Source organism: Gossypium hirsutum, chromosome A02 (genome assembly GCF_007990345.1).
Source record: "Gossypium hirsutum isolate 1008001.06 chromosome A02, Gossypium_hirsutum_v2.1, whole genome shotgun sequence".
NCBI classification, from domain to species: domain Eukaryota; kingdom Viridiplantae; phylum Streptophyta; class Magnoliopsida; order Malvales; family Malvaceae; genus Gossypium; species Gossypium hirsutum.
In genome coordinates, this window is record NC_053425.1 from 35,260,545 (window position 1) to 35,282,498 (window position 21,954).

Consider the following 21,954-nt stretch of genomic DNA (forward strand, 5'->3'; position numbering starts at 1 on the left):
AAGGAGGTGAATCGAGCAAAGGCAAAGAAAAGGTTATCGAGTAGCCGAGTTGGAACCGTCTTACCCAACACGAGGTAAGTCATTAAGCATGTAGTTGGTATTATTTCAAATGGTCATAATGTGTATGTATTGATGCTGAATGGAATGAATAAATATACATATATATATGCATTTACGTATGTGATGATGAAATTGTTGAATGAAAGAAAAGAGGTAAGATGTACTGAGTTGTTGATCTCGGCACTAAACGTGCGGGATAACCATTTATGACCATGAGATTGGCGCTAAGTGCGCGGGATTAAATTGTACAGCACTAAGTGTGCGATTCGACTATGTTGCACTAAGTGTGCGAAATGAATATGATGCACTAAGTGTGCGAATTGACCATGCGGCACTAAGTGTGCGAGTCTGACTATGTAGCACTAAGTGTGCGATTTGATTACGTAGCACTAAGTGTGCGAGTTGATTATATAGCACTGAGTGTGCGGGCTCAATATACATTCGTGAATCATTATGGACACTATGTGTGCGACACCATTGAGTCGATCGCGGACAGCGGATCGGGTAAGTGTCTTGAGTACATGGCTAATATGTGCTATGCTTATACTTGGTGTTGAGCTCGGTAAGTTGAACCTATGTGACAACTATACTTGAAGTCACGTACATAAAAATTTATCGTAGGATGGGTGAAAGGCCGTTTTGTTGTTTGATTGTAACGAAAATAAATTGATTTATGAAAATGCTTCAATGTCCTATTGATGAGTATATGGATTGTGAATGCATGAATTGATATGAAATTGAATCGATAGGTTGGAGGAACTATGGCATGGTTCGGTATGGATGGAGTAAATTGTCTCATTCCATTTTGTTTCCTCTTGTGATAATGTTATTGATGTATGGTAGTGCATTGCTTATGACTTACTGAGTTATAAACTCACCCGGTGTTTCCTTGTCACCCATTATAGGTTGCTTGGACTCATCTATTTTTGCGGGGTCGGGCCGTCATCGAAGTCATCACACCGGATAGCAAGTTTTGGTACTTTCTTCTTAGTGTGCTTAGAAGATCATTTTGGCATGTATAAGCTAGTACGTTGTGTTTGAATTATGGCATGTAAACTTTAAGCCATGCGAAAATGGCACGAATGTTCGATTGAGTTGGATCAAGGGTAGGCATGAAATGGACCTAGTTACTTTCGTAACAGATGCTGGCAGCAGCAGTGTCATGAGATTGAAAAATCACTAAAAATAGTAGGAGTGGAATTAATTGATGAATAAATTATGTAATCGAAGCTCGATGAGTCTGCTTTCATGAGGAAGTAACGAAAAGATCATATGGGCAGTATATTAAGAGATAATCAGATTTTTGTGGGACAGGGCCAGAACGGTTTCTGGATTCCCTGTTCCGACTTCGGAAATTCATTATAAATTAACCAGAGATAATTAGGGGTCGTACCATATATGTACAGATTTCTCTCTGAGTCTAGTTTTCATAGAAACAAACGGCATCAGTATTGAAGCCCCGTGCAGGGAGATATCCAAGTCGTAATGGGAAAAGGTCAGTGTAGTCGACCCCTGCAACTTGGGAGACTTTGACTAATAAAATGTACTAATTGGCCCAACCAAAAATTCTAGAAAAAAATACATAGATGGGCACATGAGTCTAGTTTCTGGGAAAAATTACGAAACTGATTTTCGAGTTACGAAACTCAAGATATGATTTTTAAAAAGACTAGTACACAGATTGGGCAGTGTCTGGAAAATAAATTTTGTAAGGGGTTAAAGCCAGTTAACACCTCGTGTTCGACTCCGGTGTCGGTTTCGGGTTCGGGGTGTTACAACACCCATTTACCTGAACCGTTTGTACTTCAACTCTAGTCATTAAATTCACTGTCTCCTTGTTTTTGGTTTTTCAAATTATCTATAGTGAATACCTTTCCAAAATTCAATTCTTTGTACCATAGATGTCACCTCTAAAATCATGACTTATTCTCTGCTCTAAAATCATGGCTTATTCTCTGCATCTTAGATATAATACTCACATTCTTTACTCTGCCATTTTTTTATTTCTTAACCATTTTCATCCCAAAGGTCCATACAAACAAAATACTATTGTTCTTACATACATACTCTAAGTCATCATTTCTTTGAAATTCATGAATGATTTCGCTCATCGCTAGAATATACATTCTTCAATTATACAATTTGGTCCTTTCTAGAGAATACCCCTTTTCTTCTAATAATTACAAACAGACCTTCTTTAATTTACCAAACATAATCCTTACATAGATTTTTTTTCTTTTAGTCCATTTAGCCCACGCTTTAAGTTTTCCATAAAAGAAGCTCATTAAAATATCTTATCGAAGATGTAACATGATACGCCACAAGGGCTTTTCCTTCAAGATCACCGTGAATACCTTTTCTCTCTTTTAAGATCTGCCACAGAGGTGTTCCTTTCATACGGTTGCCACAAGGGCATTCCTTAGTGTGCACTACAAAGGCTTTCTTTACATTTCGCCACAAACGCTTTCTTTTCATAGATTTCCATGAAGGCTCTCTTTACATTTCGCAACAATGGATTTCTTTTCTTGATTTGTTTACGATACAGATTTGCCTAAACTCACATTTAGTGAGGTTTGCCCCTCATCATCCTGGGACACATAGAAAACCCCATTTGGTAATCACATTCATTTAGTTTTTACATAATAGGTGCCATGGCCATGAATTTTTCCTTTTAGATATCGTGTTTAAAGTCTCGACGGACCCCTTTAAATGACTCCACAGAGACAACATAGACTCACTTGACAAACTTTTCATGCATTAGCACCAAGCTTAACATACATCTTATCTTAAACATTTCAGACATGTTCATACAATCATATTTTCGACTTCAGGTTTCTTATCACATACTCTATACTTCTCAGTTTCATACAAACTATACATGTAAATCTCATCCAACATTCATATAATAGCATACTTATCGTACCATTCTTTCTAGGTTTAGTTCATAGTTCATACGATTCTTCACAGAAGTATCTAGAAATAACTGGTTTACTCACATAGGAGTCAGCTTAAGGACTCACCTGGCAACCACAAACCGTAGCTTAATCCCCAGATCCAAACATCCATCGAGAAATCTTAGAAACCACTACTTCTAAGACAAAAGAATACTGTTAAAACTCATTCCTATTATCTTTATCATCGTCACAACCCAAAGAATCCTCATGCAAAGCATTACTTTACTATTTTATTGTTCAGGCACATAATTTCAAACATATCTTTCCACAAGTTAATCATGGAAAACTATAATACTTACCCAAGATGTGAAACAATCTTTTGCTTGAACTTAAATCCTTAGTCTCTCTAACAACTAGTTTTCAATGGTGTCGAAAGTAGTGATTTTGGAACCATAATTTTGACATGTGAGTTACTATTTTATTATTTATTTAATGTTTATAGAGTTATTGTATTAAAATTTGGTTAGGAAATTTTAATCGTTAGATAGTTAATTAAGTAAAAACGACTAAAACGTAAAAGTTGTAAAAGTTAGTTCAATTTGATAAAATGGTTAAATAGCTATAAAAATATGAATTGGTGGACTTAAGTGGTAATTATACCACATAGGTACTTAGTGGACAATTTTGGGAGTGATTTGGCATGAAATTAAACTAATTTTTAAAAGGTAAAGTTGTAAATTAATAATTAAGTAAAGATTATAACAAAACAGAAGTCAAATTACTCATCATCTTTTTCATTTGTTCTTGACAAAATCAAAACTACCATTTTAGCTAAAAAAATATTCGGCCAAGCTTTGTTTTTCACGCATATGTAAATTAAGTCTGTTTTTATTGATTTTTATGTTCTTGAGTTCATATTAGCTTAATCTAGCTAACCCGAGAATTAATTTGTAAGTTCTTTAAATGATATATATTATGTCATTAATGAGTTTAAGGTGTTTTTGAAGCTTGGTGATAGATTATTAAACTTTGTTGTTAAATAAGGTTATTTTTAAAAGTAGTTTTTAATGATTTTAATGTTAAAGGACTAAATTGTTTAAATGGTAAAGATTCATGAACTTTTTGAGAAAACATGATTAATATGGTGTGTAGAGGGACTCTAGGAAATTTGGCTAACATGGGTTGTAGTTAAATATGGTTAATTTGTAAGTTTCGACTTAGGGACTAAATTGCGTAAAGGGTAAAATGTTGAAGTAATTTTGTAAATTGATAATTAAAGGGCTTGTAAGCATAAATTTAATTATTTAATTTGTTTGAATTGGTTAACTAAATGAAATTTATTATTTAGATTAAGAAACAAATCAACTGGACTCAAACCGTGGAAAAGCTAAGTTAGCAGATTAGTTGTCGGCATTGTATTCGTAATCGTTTTTGTCTAGGTAAGTTTGTATATTGATTAAGCTTATGAATTATTGTTTTTGGTGAAATGTTAATTAATTTTTGTGTTATGTATAGTTTAAGTTGATTGTTAAATGATAATTAATGATTTGGATTAAATTATAATGTTAGCTAAATTGAAGGTTATGGTTTAAAATGGGAAATTACATGGTTAAGTAATTGTGATGAATTAATGTATACATAATCACATGATTTGGACATGAAATGGCCCATTTGGACCTTGTGAGTGCTTAGGATACAAATGACATGTCATTAAAGGTTATTACAGTTTCGGGTGCTGGTCTTGGATGTCCTACTGATGGCTGAAGTCCTACATTTGTTGCAAATTCTCCATAGCTCATGTGAGCAGCATCGTGTAGCTTAACATTCCGACCAACAGCTCGTGTAAGCAATTACAGTTATAGCTTGTGTGAACATTTACCATCACAGCTCGTGTAAGCATTTTCTCACGTATCCAATGTTATTTCATTGTGGTTCATCAGATATAAAATGATATATGGACAAGTTATATGAAATGGTTATATGGACATTAACTTATGAAATAGACACATATGAATTTGCTATAAGAAATTATGTTTTGGATGGAGAAACTTGACATGATATTTTTTAAATAGAGTGTGATATACAATATGAATATGAGTTGTATAAATTGAGTTATATGTGTTAATTATTGATGTTACATGACAAGGTGCGATTGTAAGTTGTATACTTGTGATTTACTAACCTTGTAAGGTTATGTTGTGCATAAGAGACAAATGAGCTTACAAACTATTGAATGAATTTTATGCAGGAATTGTTCAAATAGAATTCTATTCAGTAAGTTTCAATATATGTTATAGATTAACTTACTAAGTAACAATTACTTACATCTATTGCATTTCATTCTTTGTAGATCATCAGAAGTCAAGGTCAATTGGAAATTCAAGTTGGAGCACATGTACTATTCGTTTTTTAAATCGATAGATGTTTTAATCCTTTTGAAGTTGGTTATAAATTACATGCACTAGGAGCCTTTAAGTTTATTTACTTATGATGATGTTGTTTATAAATTTAGTTAATAAAGATTTGTGGTTGTGTATATATTTGGTATTTTGGCTATTGTATATCTTTATAAGTGCTTTTGGTCATTTGGTTCATTCTTCTTGAAAATGGCTTGAGGCATGGTAATATATATATATGAATGGAATGGATGAAATGGTATGTTTAACATGTTTTTATAGTAATAACTTGTGAGCTTTGAATGTAAAGTTAGAATGGTGTTTGAATTGTGGTGCCAATGAGGCATATTGGTTAGGCACTTAAGTTGAATGTTTTGTCATGTTTTAGGCATGCTTAAATGTGTTTTGAATGTGTGAAAATTGTTGGAAATGGTTTGGCTTGATACCTAAGAAATGGTTGATGAGTTAGGTTGTTTTAGAAGTAATTTTGGGTGTACACGGCCTGGGACTCGAGCTGGCACATGGCCATGTGCCAAACATGGTCACCACACACAGCTATGTATGTTATTGACTTTTGGTGCAAATTTTTACACACAAGCATAGTTTGAATTGCACACGGTCTAAGAACACGGGCACGTGGAGTAGCCACTTGGCCACACTAGGGGCCACATGGGCTGGTCTCTTTCACACGGCCTGGCCGCATGGCCATGTGACCTCTGTTTACAATTTTTACCTTATTTTTCTATTTTATTTTAGATGGGTCCCTAATTGTTTCCAAGCTGATTTTAAGGTTTCGTAGGCTTGATTTGAGGCCTGTATTCGTAGATATACTATGAATAATTATTTACTATGAATTTTTTATATTTAAATTATAATATGAATTGTTTTAAGATGATATTGGAATTGTAACCTATTGTAATATCCCATATCTCAAATCTGGTGATTAAGATAGGTTAGGGATGTTACATTTAGTGGTGTAAGAACTACAGTTTAGTCAGCTCTAGGACCAAACGTAGAAGGTATAGAGAGTCTAGATAAGATATTGTGATATTGTGATAGTGTGATAGTATGATGCCTCCTTACTCGAATTGATTCTGTTTTTCATATAGATAATATGTTGTTTGAATCCAACCGAACTAATTTTGATGAAGCTAAGAGCAATGCTCAAGCCTCGGTCCATGGAGCTGTTCATAGTGAGCCCATTTTTGAGGGCCGAAGAAGTGTGCTACGGGAAGCCTTCTTCCTTATGATGTCTGAATGGTTCAGCAATTTTATGAGAACTAATCTGATGGCTCAACAACTCTGCCCCCTCTCGTACCCCAACCGATACTCTCTATTCCTCAAGGTTTGGAACAGGTACAAGTAAACAGGCCTCTAGTTGATAAAATTAAAAAATATGGGGCTGAAGAATTCCATGGTAAAGTAGAGGATGATCTGAAAAAGGCTGAATTCTGGTTGGAAAATACGACAAAAGTATTCAATGGGTTGACATGTCCTTTTGAAGTGTGCAGTCTCGTCGTTAAAAGATGAAGCATACCTGTGGTGGAATACTTTGTTAGTGGTGGTATCAAAAGATTGGTTGAGTTGGGAATTTTTCCAAACTGAATTCAAAAAGAAAAATGTTAGACAATGATACCTTGATAAAAAGCAAAAAGATTTTCTTGAGTTGAAACAGGGACGCAGAACAATAGTTGAACGTGAGAGAGAATTTGTTTGACTTAGTAAGTAGGCCAGAGAATTAATTCCAACAGAAGTCGTTATGTGTACTCACTTTGAAAAAGGCTTGAATGAAGAGATTCAGTTACACATTAGGGCACTTGAGTTGAAAGAGGTTTTCATTTTAGTTGATAGAGCTCAGAAGATGGAGGACATTAGCAAAGCAAAGAAAAAGATAGATTCTAAAGTTCAAGACACAAGTAAGAGGAAATTGGGAAAATCTTTCTCTTCTCCTTTAAAGAAAATAAAAGAACCTTGCAGTCGTATGTCAACTTCGTCTAAATTTTCTGGGAGAGATTGTGCAAAGTAATCTAGCTTGCAACCACAGGCTACCTTAGTAGATAGTGCTAGCAACGTTTGCAACACCAATAAGCCAAACTGTCAATATTGTAATAGGAAACATTTTGGTGAGTGTCGATTGAAAGAGGGATTGTGTTTTAAATGTCGCTTGTAAGACCATTTCCTCTGAGACTGCCCAGATAGATTTGATAGGGATAAAGTTTAGAATGTACGATCAGGGGCTATACCATCTAAAGGTAGACCACCTAAAAACACTAGAAATGTCAGAGTTAGTATAAGTGGAATGAAAGGCACTACAGTTCAATCCGAGGCACGAGCTCTTGCTAGGGTTTATGCAATTTAAGCTAGCGAGGATGCTTCAGCACTTGATGTTATCACTGGTACATTTTCTCTCTTTGATGTTACTGTTTACACTTTGATTAACCATGGGTCAACTCATTTGTATATATGTACTACATTAGTAACAAGTAAAAAAATATCTTTACCTGGTACACTAATATTGACTATGCTCTCGATGTACTCGCTAAGAGTATCCATTGGGCGAATAGGACTGCATCAATCAAAGTTCTTTTCAATTTACCTATTGACCTCAGGACCCACCAAGTTGGGATTTACAGAGGGTCTTTTATGCACCATACATATGAGCAAGCATGTCAAATTATAAGTGACATGGCTATGAACTCGTACATGTGGCCAAATGAGAGATTCATGTACAAACCAAAACCTCTAATGGTGAAAGCGGTCAAAGAAGAAAATAAATATCAACAAATTTTGGATAAGCTGAATCGGTTGGAGACAACTGTCAAGCCAATGATAGTAGACCCACACGTGGAGAACCAGCCAGAAGACGTAAGCTATATCAGTAATAGGGGTGAAGATCCCTATTCAAGCACTTATAATCCCAATTGGAAGGATCATCTACATTTTAAGTGGGGAGGTAATCAAGGAGGAGGAAACCAAGTGCAGAATAGACCAAATCCTTCATACCAACCTCCACATTTACAAAGAACTCAAAAGAGACCCATTGGAAACAAGTTAAGTTTGGAGGAATTTGTTCTGCCACAATTCGTTGTGGCAAATTAGACGCTTTTCTACACTTAATGAACTTGTTTTTAGGCCATTTTATGTTATTTTAATGCATTTTTTTTGTTTTAGTAACTTAGATTTAACTTTTATTAAAATAAGAATTTTTTAAGCCTAAGAGCATCAGGAACAACAATTGGGTCGCAACACAACAGAACCAATTGAAGAGCATCAAGTTCGAAGTTGTATGTTGTGACACGCCTACCCTGTGTCGCAACACAACTGTGAAGAGAGCCAGGAATTAATCAAGGGTGTTTTCATTCGCGTAATCTGTATTTATCATATTTTAGGCTAGTGTTTGACCTAATTATGGTAGCTAATTTTTCCTATAAATAACAAGGCTTAGGCTGACCTATGAGAGGCCAGTAGAAGCCAATTTTTAGGGTTTTTATTTAGTAGATTTAGTTTTAATTAGGATTTTATTTTAGTTCCAAAATAGTTTACTTTCTTGTTTCAGACTTGGATTGAATTTGAGACCAAGCCTTCGTTATTTTATTATTCAGTATTTTTCTTTTACTTTTATCTTGCAATTGTCGATATCTCGCTAGTTGTTAAAGGAATTTCTGCAACCAAGCACATCCAGCGTCTTAAAAGGATCTATTTCTATTCTCCTCTCATTTTAATTTAATTCGTGTGTTTTGCATGATAAAATTATTTCTAGGGAAAATGGTATTTAGATACATGAGTAGCTAATCCTTTTAGGAAGATTAACAAATAGATATGGGAGTAATTAACAGATGAACGAGGGTTTGTCGTAGAATTAGTTAGTTTAAATTATGCATGCTTAAACCCTAGGATTGACAACCCTGGGAAATAATTTAGGTAGATAGGCTGAGAGGATAAGTCTACCAAGCACATCATAATTTAACTCGGTTTAAACGACGGATCGAGAGATAAATGGATATTATTGATTAATTAATTAGTTAGAGGCCGAGAGAAAATAATTGGTTAGTTATTATCTAATTAATTAAAACCCAGGTTTTGACGTTAATTACAAACACTGGAGTGAATTAATCTTCTTCCTGTTATTCGAGATTTCATTAATTGTTAATTTCTTTTTAGTAAATTTAGTTTATTTGATGATCTTAAATTTTATTATTATTTGTCGTAATATAATTTTCAATTATTACTATTTAGACTTGTTACTGTAGAAAATAATATGAAGTTTAATCCATCCTCCCTTGGGTACGATCTTTGGAATACTTTCTATACCTCGTTGTACAATACTATATTACAATTTGACTCGTATACTTGTGGGTACCACTACTTTAATTTCATATCTTTCTATTGCAGTATTTCCAGTCCAAACATTCGCATGTTTGGTGACGGTCATACTCATCAAAACGTAACTGAAGAAATACGCACCTAACGCTTATCGGTATAAACCAACATATCTCCATATAACAAATCTCATGACATGTTAACTAAACCTACAACTCTATCTGAGACTATTCATGGGACATTCATAAAAATAATAAACATATAATCACATATCATTCATTTGTTATACAATTACATTCATATTCATATCTATGCCTTAAGCACATCGTATACATATGCATTCCTTTATATTTTCATGCTTTCATAATTTTTTACCATGTCAAAACATAATATCTCTCTCACACACACATACTGAATAGATCAACCCTTTCAGGATCAATCACTAATATTACCTTTTCAAGTTTGATACTTAATAACTATGAATTGAAAGTAAATTACGAGAGCACAAATTGGATCCATTATTCGTTGTCCATTCTCGTTTTTTCGTTATCTCTTGACATTTCATCTTTATATTTGATCTCATTCATTAACACGAATATAGAAATACAATTAATTTATCATCATTAAACATATTATTTAAACCTTTCATTTTAGTACCTTTAAACTCTAATATCCAATTTCCCATATTTTACAATCTACATGATCGAATCTAAATCCGACTTCATATCTATACTTTAAAGACCTCAAATTATCATTATTTAACATTAATTTCGTGCATATTCATTTCTTACATGAAGGTTCCTAAAAACTCAACAATGATTAAAAGCTTAAACTTAACTTTATTTCTACACTATCCACTTAATTTCTAACATTTTCCTTAGAACCAAGCTTAACTCTTATCTTTTCATGGTTGTAATTTTTTCTCCAAAAATCTCTAAGCATGCATGAATGGTAAATTATACTGTATTCATTTCCTTCATAATTCAAGCTCGACAATAGCTAGATGTACAAAAATCAAGGCTCTGTTTCTCTTTGTTTAAGTTTTCATTAATGGTGATTTAAGCTAAACTTAATAATTTCGAAATCTATTAATCGGGTCATGTTCATCTACCTTTTATAATATATGAATTTAGCGTAAAATTAAAAGAAAACTCAATTTCATGTTAAGGATAGCTAACGGCCTTGTGGAGAAAACCCAAATTTTCATTATTTCATTGCTTGTGTTCGTTGGGAGAAAAAGATAAGAATGATCCCATTTTTTTTTTCCCATTTAATAAGTGTACATACAATTAAGCTTATTTAATTTAATATAAAATCAATTGTCAAGATTTATTAATGAATCGCTTATGGCAAGGATCATACTAATCCACTATATATGGATTTGCTTTGGGTTAATTGCACTTTGGTCCTTAGTATAATTACATATTAAGGATCTACTTAAATTATTATCTAAATCTTACGAATTTAATTGTTTTGTAATTGAGTCCCTATAATATTTTATTATTTTATTTAATTAATTTTACTAAATAATTATATTTTCTAATGTTGCATTTGACTCATAGGTTTTCAACTAAAAATTTTCAGATTAATTCGATTTAATAAATTTATCTCAAAATCAAATTTTTTAATACCGACGAAAATCAAGTCGTTACAGAATTGAAGTTAAGAAAAATAAAAGAGGCATGAATGATCATATCAAGGCCAGTTGTTGTACTGAAGAGTTGGGAAACTGTTGAGGTCAATATGGTGTCATCGAGTTTTATGGAATTGGCTTTAGCGGTAACGATGGTTGCCATAGTGGTCGTTTGGGTAGTATCGAGGGCAATTTTAGTAGTAGGTTGTCTTCTACAATGGGAATCATGGCTTTCTGTTTAGTTTTCCACAACGACGCCCAATGTTTACACTTTTTAGGCAGTGATTGGGCTTTGATGTAGATGCATTATAACCTGATCAAGAATGAACTGGAAACACATAAAAAACTATGAGTTCACAGACACTCTTTGATACTTAAGTTAATGAATTTTGTGAATAAAGACTTTTAGAATAATAAAGAATAAAGTGATAGTAAAAGATGATCCTCGTTAACAATTATTCTTTTCTTTTTGTAGCTCAAACTCATCTTTCTTTCGCTTTCCTACATGAAAGTATGTAATCTCCTTTTGATTTATTAGGGTCACATTTCAAGACCTTGCATTTATTGGCTAGCGCGCCTGTACCCGACAAAGTTGGGCTCAAGGACCATGCAATTGCTATTTTATCCACTATTTTATTCAAACATTTTGGTTTGTAATGCTTATCTTAAACCCCAAGTGTAGTGTTGCAATAGGTAGCTTTAGAGTTGTTCAAACAGTGTGTTTGATTAATACTTACAATTCAACTATCATTAATTGAATTAATCAAAATTTTAAAATCATTAATTGAGTTAAAATTTTTTTGAAACTTATTAGTTGGCGGAATTATTTTCGATTAATTCAGGCACTTAATTGAATTAACCAAAATTTATAATTTTTTATTTAAACAAGCTTAAAACATAAAAAAAAAATTCATGACAAAATTTTCTTTGTTTTTAATTCAAAAAAGTTTAAGATAAATTTAAAAACATCAAATAACACAACAGAAATACTAAATTAAAAACATAATAACCAACATTACATTAAAAAATATTAATTTTTACTTTTCTTTGTTTAATTTTTGTATTTTTTTACCTTTTTAGTTTATTTTTATTTTTTCCCCAAATATTTTTAGTTTTCATAATTTTTTTAACCCATTATAGAAATTTTTATAAGTCCATTAATTTTTTTATGTTGGGCTTATTTAATGTATTAGATTTATCTCGCATATAATATATTATTATTAATAATTTCAATTAATTATTCAGCTTCGAATTAAATTAATTGATAATCAAAATTTTCAAAAACCTTTGACTAATCTTGACCGAATTAGATTTAGTGGCCAGTTAATTAATTAAACTAATTCGGTTTAACTAGTTAATTCGATTAAAACCAAAAAATACACACCTTAAATAATTATTCATTTTGGATCCTTTGGGTTGCTTATTCCTCGAGTTTTTTAACCTATTTCTTGAGTTAGGGTAACAATTGTATTAAAAAATATTTATACAATTATTATATCATAACAATATTTATAATATATTTACTTTCTATAATAATTAAATTTATATTTATACTATATAATATATTTAACTTTGTAAAACCCAAAGTTAGGGATAAAATAAGAAACGTTTTATTCGTATGAGGCACTTTTTTTTTCTAATTTTTCTAACTAAAAATGAGATCTGAGACACGAGGAAAAGAATTTAGTGATTAGTTGAGTGTAAAAGTAAAAAGAGAGTGAAAACTTGGAATGAAAAATAAATTTTGAGTGTGCATTGTAAAAAAAAAAAAGACAATAAAAAAAATTACCAATTTTTATAATAATGTATCACAACTCCTTCCAAATTTGAAATGAAAAATATATAAGTACGTATTTTACAATATTATACAATTTTTTTTAATAATAATAAAAAAAATTGTTCTCTCCTTTTCGACTCTACAAGCAACAATGGAAATAAAATTTCTTTTCTTAGGAATATATATTTTTCTCCACACAACCACACCAATGAAAAGAAGATAGTTTTTTTTCTCCACGATTTCAAGTCTAGCCTCAAATGTCCCTCACCATATGCTTTCTCCAAAGGAAATGATGTTGGTAAGATCTCCTATATGAGTGCAATCAAATCTAAATACAATGATTAGATATTGTAATAGTAATAACAATTGTCTGTTGATGGCCATCATTCTTTTCTTGAAACAAAAGAGTTTTCTAACTTACAGAATAATTTAAAATCCTTACATTCATGGTTTACATTCTTACAAGTTTAACCAACCATTTAGTGAGAAGTCGCTTAATATATTACAGTTACAACAATCAATGGACTGGTGATACCTAGAAAATCGCGATTTAGAACGTCCTTCCCCATCTAGCATAAATGTAATATTTTGTACAACATACATAGAGAGTCAATCCCACAGCACTAAGCGCAGCAAGCAGCAAATAAAAGTAATCAAGATGTGCTCTATTCAGATTATTTGCAAACCAGCTATCTCGGCCATCCCTGCTGGTCAAGTTCTCGATGGCGGAGATGAGAAAACTACTTAAGAAGCTTCCAACACCGAAGATGCTAAGGTAGAGTGCAAGACCGACACTCCTTAATTCATTTGGCATCTGGTCATAAAAGAATTCTTGAAGACCAACCATGGTGAAGACATCAGCTAATCCATACAATGCGTATTGAGGGACCAGCCACGATATACTCATTGGAACCACCACAATTGGCTTGTCTATCAATCCATGTTCTTCCGCAATTTTAAGCCTCCGCATCTCTACTACAGCAGCAATTACCAATGATATAGTAGATATTACCATTCCACTTCCAATTCTCTGAAGCAATGTAATTCCAGCTGGTTCCCCTGTCAAGGCTCTTGTTAAAGGAACAAAAATGCGGTCATATATAGGAATGAAAAGAACAATCGAAAGGCTAATGAATGACTGAAGTGAAGCAGCAGGTATTTCAAAGCCCGTTGCAGTTGATCTGTCCATGGTAGCTCCTTGCTTAGTAAAGAAGGTCGATGATTGTGCAAAGACAATTGCATAAGTCAAGCTTGTAGCCCATATTGGTGCAAGCCTTATAACAGCTTTTGCTTCTTCAACCTCTCTGATGCTACACACCTCTCCTTGCTCCTTTGAACCATCCGGAGCAAGCAAGGCTTTATTGAGGAATCTAACACATTAAAAAGATCCGCATTGCCATGTTAGAGACATTTGCTACAGAAAATGTATATAAAAGCATTATTTTCATAAACCAAAAGGAGCAGGAAAAACTCAATTGGTTCAATAAAGTTCAAGCATTAAACACTTTAATAACAGGAAGAAGAAAAGCAACAAGCAAGAGCTCCATGTCAACTATACATCATGCTATGATTGCCTCAATGAAGGCAGTTACGAAATGATAAACAAAACTATATCTCATTACCATGCAATCATTACGAGTTTATACATGATAAGTTAAATGGAGAGATTATGGTGGCACTTAAGGAAAATGCATGAGGCTTTAGATATTGACCTTAACGAAAGCTCTATTTGTCCCTTTTTTTTATGGTCCTAATTCCTTTTGTGCAAAAATCTCTCACTTACTTGAATTGCTTGGAACTTTCAGTTGCAAGAATTCCTCGGGCTTCTTCCTCTGCAGCAATTGCAGAATACGATGTTTTCCGGTTCCTAACTGCCAAAATGAACACTCAACCAACAGTCACAATCGGGCTTTCCTCATCCCCTTTCACACTATACCGGTAAGTCATTGTTCCAAGCAAAAAAACAACCAGTCCCACAGCCATCACAATACCAGGTATTGCAAATCCAAGAACCCAACTAAGAGTATCTTGGATGTAGTTTAAAATCGAAAGGGTTGTTAAGGTACCCGCACACATACCAAAGTACCACCAATTAAAGAATGAACTCTTGGCTTTACACTCCTCAGCGTCTTGTGTATCAAATTGATCTGCTCCAAAAGCTTGAACGCATGGCTTGTGTCCACCTTGTGCAAATGCTACTAGATACAGCGAGAAGAAGAATAGTATCACTTGAAACTGAAGTGAAGAGCTTAATGCAATATCATCTGCATTTTGACCACCAGAACTGCTGATGGAACTAAGTGTGGCAGACAGAGCCAACAAGCCTATCCCCTATAAATCATTCCAAATGAAGTAATTATGGAAAACAGCTAGTAAGCGCTCTAATCAATTAATTAAACAATCAAAACATTCCTGAGGCTACCCTACAGCTACCGATGAGAAAAGCTAAGTCATGAAACAGATTCATCAAGTACAATTGATATTACAGCAGGTTTTCTCACATCTTGAATTGAGCTTCAAAGTTTTTGTTAGAACATGACAAGCAACCTCATTAATTTGAGAATTATTGTGCGCATTCATAATGATTAATGTTGTTAAAGAGAGCTTGAGTCAAGGTTTCTGAAGTCGAGCCTAAATTCAAACTCTTTGTTTCATTGGATGATTTAACAAATTTTAATACATAAAAAGCAAGTAAGCATACACAGTATGGAAAGGAGTTGCTTAAAGAGTTTGTTTAGTAATGCAGTTGTAGTTTACGAGTGTAATAGTGATCTTCACTTCAATTTATTACGCTATTTATATTAAATAGCTTACCTTATTTCCAAGTAATATTTTAGGGCCTACGTTACTTGGATTTTTCATGTTTTCCAAAGCACCTATGTCCAACACATATCAAGACATGAATATGAGGCATAATGCACCAAATACATGGGAAAACTTCAAAAAGTAGAGCATATTTATGCCAAACACATACATATATCCAGCACACCCCTCAGGCCTCAAGTCCAAATAGCATAGTTTAGAGCTATATTAGGTATTACACCTTTTATTATGACTTCATTCAGCTACAAAAACCATTTTTGTTTGAATATCTATTATGCCAGGAGTATCGAATGTTGATATTTTTGGATAACAATTTATTGAGTTGGACACTTTTCCCCCTCACTGATTTTCCATGGTTTCTCTCCACAATTACTTCCATGTTTCTCCCTAATTTCTTCTATTAAACTCAAGTTTTGCTTCTGACTGCTGTTAGCTCTTTCTATCTCCCCCTTCAACTTCCTTTTGCAAACAGCTAATAACCAAGCACAAGCAGACAGAATTTTATGAAACTGGTTCAAAATATAAATATAAATATTCAAACTAGAAACTAGATTTCTACCAACTATATCAATAAACACAATCACAACTCAAAAGAAATAACATGAACTGGTGCCACTTTTATGAAATAACAGAACTTCCATTAGCGCTAAGGCAGCAAAAAGGGTCTGTTGTTTTACCAATTCTAAAGTTCCTATGCTTTTTCATCTAGAATTGTAGCTCAGGTACCCCAGCTCACTCTCTCTCTAGGTCAGATAACAACCCAACAAAGATGAATCTTATTCTCACCAGGAGCAGAAAGCCAATTTCAAATGCGTTCCCAGGCTTGACATTCTTTTCATTGTAGTAAGTCCATCCTTGATTGCCAAGAAGCCATGGAAAAAATATCTCACATGGAGGAAGGATAACCTTGGGCTATAGTTTTTTTTTTTTTTTGGCTCATTGAACCTTGAGCTATACTACTCCAGAAGGCATCCAAAATGACAGGAAAACATTTAAACCTATGAAACAATTCGAATACTAGCAGAAAGCCTCTCTCTCTCTCTCTCTCTCTCTCTCTCACAGTTTCATCCACGTTCAGTCACAATAATTAATTCAATACCCTAACTTGACAGAAGAGGCTAAAAATCATCTCAATTATTATTCCAGAAGGAACTATACCCTCCATTTTCTATGTCAATATTCGAGGGAAAAAAACGGGGTAGAAAATTTTAAATTTTAAAATGCTAAGAACCAAAATTCCAGGCATTGCGGACTGTCTTTTTAAACGCCAAAATTAAATAATTAAGGAAGAAATTATGATGAAACATTAGCTCATCTATTGGGAAAGAAAAGAAAGGAAAATGTTTTACCAAAACATAAACAAGGGAAGCAAGAATGATAGTGCGGTATCGGCCAAGAAAAGAATCAGCAATGAATGCACCCAAGAGAGGCAGAAGCGAGGCTGCCCCGTTCCAAGCATTAACTTGCGCGGCGGCGGTAGCAGTAGACTCGCCCAGAGGCCCAGTCAAGTAAGTTATGAGGTTAGAAGAGATTCCGTAATAAGCAAACCTCTCAGCAATTTCGACGACTATGATGAAAGAAGCGGATCTCCAACATCCGGAGCTTGAGCGGCGCACAGGTCGGCCTTTGTAGTCAAGGCAGCCGTCAACAGTGTCATCCAAAAGTGGAGTTTGAGCAGCGGAGGGATCGGAGATTGACATTGAGATAGCTGTGATAAAAGTTTTGGAGTAGTTCAGACTCAACCAATGATCCGACTGGAGGAGGACATCATAATTCATAAATAACCACCACACGCCTCGCGTTATGAAATTCTTAATAATTTATTTATAATTAATTTTAGGTATAATATAATTTTTTATCACTTTGATACGTATATAAAAAAAATATAATTAAATTTATTTTTGTCCCTATACTTCAAAAATATGAAAACTTGATGCCATGTTTGTAAAAGCTTGATTTTGGGCTTGTGGAATCACTATTCTGGGGTCGGAGAAATTATTTTTAATATTATTTTATATGTTATAGTATGATTATACGAGTGCATGAAAATTTTGGTGAAATAATTTTAACGATTTCATACTTAATTGCGAAAAAGGGCTAAATCGCATAAATGGCAAAAGTTTTGTTCTGCTAGCTAAAAATGTTAAATAGCTAGAGAACCAAAATTTGGGGTGTTTTATGTGCAAATAGACCCTAAATAGGGTGTTTGGCCGGTCATAGAGAGAAAGAATTTGAAAAGTTAAAGTTTGTGGGTATTAGGTAGCTTATTTGGCAATAAAATAAAACAAAAAGAAAAAGATGTCATCTTTTCATCTTTCTTCCTTCCCCCACCGAATACCAGCAAAATAGAGGTTTTGAAAGCTCAAAATTTCAGCAACTTCCATCCCTTACAAGTAAGTGATTTTGGTGATCATTTTTGTTGATTTTTGTGTTTTTGGGATCCTTGTAGCATGAGCTAACTAAAAGGGGGGCTATTTTGCAAAATGGTTGAAAGTTTAGGGTTTTGCCATGAAAGCATTTATGTTGTTTGCTGAATTTTTATGGAAGAAAATGAGTCTTGGTTGTGTAATAAATAACTTTTGTGAAAGGATTTTCATGGAAAACACCTAAAAGAGCCATTTTGTAAAAGTTATAAAATAGGTTGTAATTGTGTGAAATAGTGGAAATTTGGGGTTGTCATAAGAGTAATAATTGGTCGGTTAGGCTTGGATAATAAGGAAATTTGATAAAAATAAATTTTCGGGCCTAAGGGTAAAATGGTCATTTTGTGAAAGTCTAGGGGCAAAATGGTCATTTTTCCAAAAATGTGAAATTTTGATTGTCCAAATTTATTTAGTGATTAAATGAGTGAATTTCATCATGTTAGATCAGGAAAATCAAGATTTGGGCTTAAATCGAGAAAGTGCATGGTTAAAGACAAAAAGAGAATCATTAGCCGAAATTGCATTTGAGGTAAGTCCGTGTGATTAAATGAGCATGATATTTATGTCATTGTTATTATACTTGAAAATCTATCTTTCCATGATTGTGTTAAAGTTTATATTGATGATATTGTATATGAGAAAGTGATGTCAAATGTAAATAACATTTATGTGTTGATTGAATGCTTGGAGATTTGATGGAATATGATATTCCATTGAAACGAGTAAGTTGTATGTAAATAATACAACTACATTGTTATTATATGTGTTTGAATTGTTATAGCATAAATTGCTTGTTTGTGGAAATGATTATGTATGGTGAATTTTGAGATAGTAGAACTCCTGTAAGAACCTTAGGAACAAATCGGATATTCATGCCATGACATTTGGGTCATTTGTGCGCTAATGTAAGACATGTCTGGGACATGCACCGGCCACATTATGAGAGCCATTGTAAGACCATGTCTAGGACATGACATCGGCACAGATATGTGAGAGCTAGTGTAAGACCATATCCTGGACATAGCGTCGGCCTCGATTTTGATAGTCAGTGTAAGACCATGTCTGGGACATGACATCAGCATTATACCTTTGTTTGAGGCTTAGTGAATATCTGATAGCTTTTCGAATGGTTCAACGATGAGAGTTACGGATTAAGCTAAATGAGAAAAGTTATGACCATATTGTGAATGGTACAGGTACTTACATGAAATTGATGAGATGTGAATTCAATTCATGCTATATGATTAGTAAGGAATGAATCTGAGCATGTTGAGTAACACAGGTATGTATGCCAAGCTCATGAGAAATGATTTCAGTTTATGATGCACATTTAGTGAATATGTAAATAGGTAATTCATGCTTGTGAGAATGATTTTGTGATGACCTTTTGTGATTATGGGTATATACTTATGATGTATGAATATGTAACCTTACCAATGTGGTGAAAATGAATTAATATGGTGTGATAAACGTAGTATCGTTAATTTACACTAAAACAATTTTAGACAGCAGCCATAGTACGACTTTAACAATCCACCAAAAATTTTGGAAATTGATTTAGAGGCTGAATAAAATATGAAATTAAAGCCTAATGAGTCTAGTTTCACATAGAAGAAATGTCTAAGCAAAAGAGTTTCATATTATAAAATATTTTAATTGTTGTGAGATAGAGTCAGAATGACTTCGAAATTCCCTGTTCTGATTTGAGAAAATCATTTAACATTGTACAAAAATATTTATGAGTTATAATTTATATGCTTAGAATTATTAATGAGTCTATTTTCAAGATAAATAGATGGGAACATCATCCGAGTCCCGTATTATGAGATAATTAATTTTTAGTGAAGAGGGGTTAGAATTGTCAGACAGCGAAAAAGGGTAGCTTTAAGGAATAAGCTGTACTAATTGGCTGAACCAAAAATTCTAAAAATTTTATGGTAAGAAGATATGTGAGTCTAGTTTCAAGTAAAATTAGTGGAACTTAATTTGGAGTTCCGTAGTTCCAGTGACTCGAGAAAACAGCTTGACTGGAACATGAGTAAAAATGCAAATAGGGTTGTAATACCATGAGAAGCAAGTTGATAAATTGCTTATTATTTTCATACGGTCTTACTAAGCTATAAAGCTTAATCCCTTCCTTTCATTTCCTTTAGTGTTTTCAGGTTAGCTCGGGGTTGGAGATCATCAGAGGCAGCATCGCACTATCAAATCGCTACCTTTGGAATAATGAAACATATATTAGAAATTTCAAGTGAGTGGCATGTATAGGGATCTAGTTGATTGACATGTATTATTTTGCTTTGGCCAAATGTGTTGGATTATATTAAGTTATATGTATATGGCCATGAGATGTGGCTCATATTGGTTTTGGCTTGTAAGCCTAGCTATGCATGTCATGTCTAATGTTTATAAGGTGATTATGTTTGTCTGTCATACATGGTTAATAATATGACATGTGTGTTGGATGTATGCTCTATGACCAATTGAGGTGGTCGTGGCCATGTAGTAATCGCACGTTATAAACACAATGTGATAATGATTGAACTTCAGTGATTGATGGATAAGTTGATAACCATAGTATAACGGTAAAAGTGGTCATCAAAATGACAAGTCTTATTAATGTGAAATAAGGAATCTCGACTTGGTATTGCATGAGTAAATGCACTACTTGTAAGAGGACATGTTAATGTTAAGAATATGTCTTAATAAAGAGTGTTTAATCACTAAAATGATGCCATGATTTGCGATTTTGATGTGCATAAGGTTGTAAGAGATTATGGGTAACATGAAGGCTTGGAAAATAGCCTAGTGTTTGTAACATCCTGATTTTGGGCCTAGTCGGAACAATGGTTTTGGGACCACAAATTCGACGATAAAAATTTTATTTTTATTATATTTTTATGATCTATGATTTCACGAAATAATTTCGTAAAAATTTCGTTTGAAAATTTTGACGTTCGGGCACTTAATTTAGTCAAAAGGACTAAATCATAAAAAGTGCAAAAGTTGAGTTCTACATATTAGAGGTGTCCAATTGTTATGAAATTTTAAATTGAGGGTCCTTAAATGGAAACATTGGTTAATTGCTGGATAAAAATAGACATGAAATGAGTGTAATAAAATATTTTTAAGTTAGGGGTATTTTGGTAAACTAATAATTAAAAGAATTAAAAAGGGAAATAAGCCAAATTAGCTATCATCTTCTTCATTCAACCGTTTCTACCAGCAGCAGCCATGGTTAAGGTTTGTTCAAACTCCCAAGCTCGATTGTAAGTGCTCCCTAGCCCCGTTTTTAAAGTTTTTTACATTTTTGAAATCCCTGTAACTTGGTTAAGCTTATTCTAGCAATAATTTAACCTAGCGTTTATATTTGGAAAAATACCCATAAGTGAAATGTGTTTATTTTGATGTTTTATGGTAGAATATGAAGCTTGAAATTGTGTTAAACAACTTTTACTAAGCAATTTTGAAAACGAGTAAACGACATAATCGGTAAAAATACCTAATGTTCATAAGTACATGTTAGAGTGCGAATTTGATGTTGCTATAGGAGGGAAAAATGATCAGCATGTCATAAGACATAAGGAAATAGGATGAAGTTTAATTTATGAGCCTAGGGGCAAAAATG

At 33.4% G+C, this 21,954-nt stretch overlaps 1 protein-coding gene and 1 long non-coding RNA gene across 2 annotated transcripts; one reads left to right on the forward strand and one right to left on the reverse strand.

Moving 5' to 3' along the window:
* Nucleotides 1-13,453: 13,453 nt before the first annotated feature.
* On the reverse strand, nucleotides 13,454-17,698 carry LOC107951288 (protein NRT1/ PTR FAMILY 5.10). Its single transcript, XM_016886283.2, has 4 exons — nucleotides 17,253-17,698; nucleotides 15,159-15,411; nucleotides 14,864-14,951; nucleotides 13,454-14,450 (listed from the first exon to the last, which is right to left on the reverse strand). The coding sequence occupies exons 1-4, from the start codon at nucleotides 17,679-17,681 to the stop codon at nucleotides 13,631-13,633; spliced, it is 1,590 nt and encodes a 529-aa protein (XP_016741772.1). The 5' UTR covers nucleotides 17,682-17,698; the 3' UTR covers nucleotides 13,454-13,630.
* Nucleotides 17,699-18,165: 467 nt separating this feature from the next.
* Nucleotides 18,166-20,875, forward strand: LOC121213726 (uncharacterized). Its single transcript, XR_005909159.1, has 3 exons — nucleotides 18,166-18,296; nucleotides 18,770-18,855; nucleotides 20,480-20,875. It is a non-coding gene; the product is annotated as an uncharacterized lncRNA (long non-coding RNA).
* Nucleotides 20,876-21,954: the final 1,079 nt, after the last annotated feature.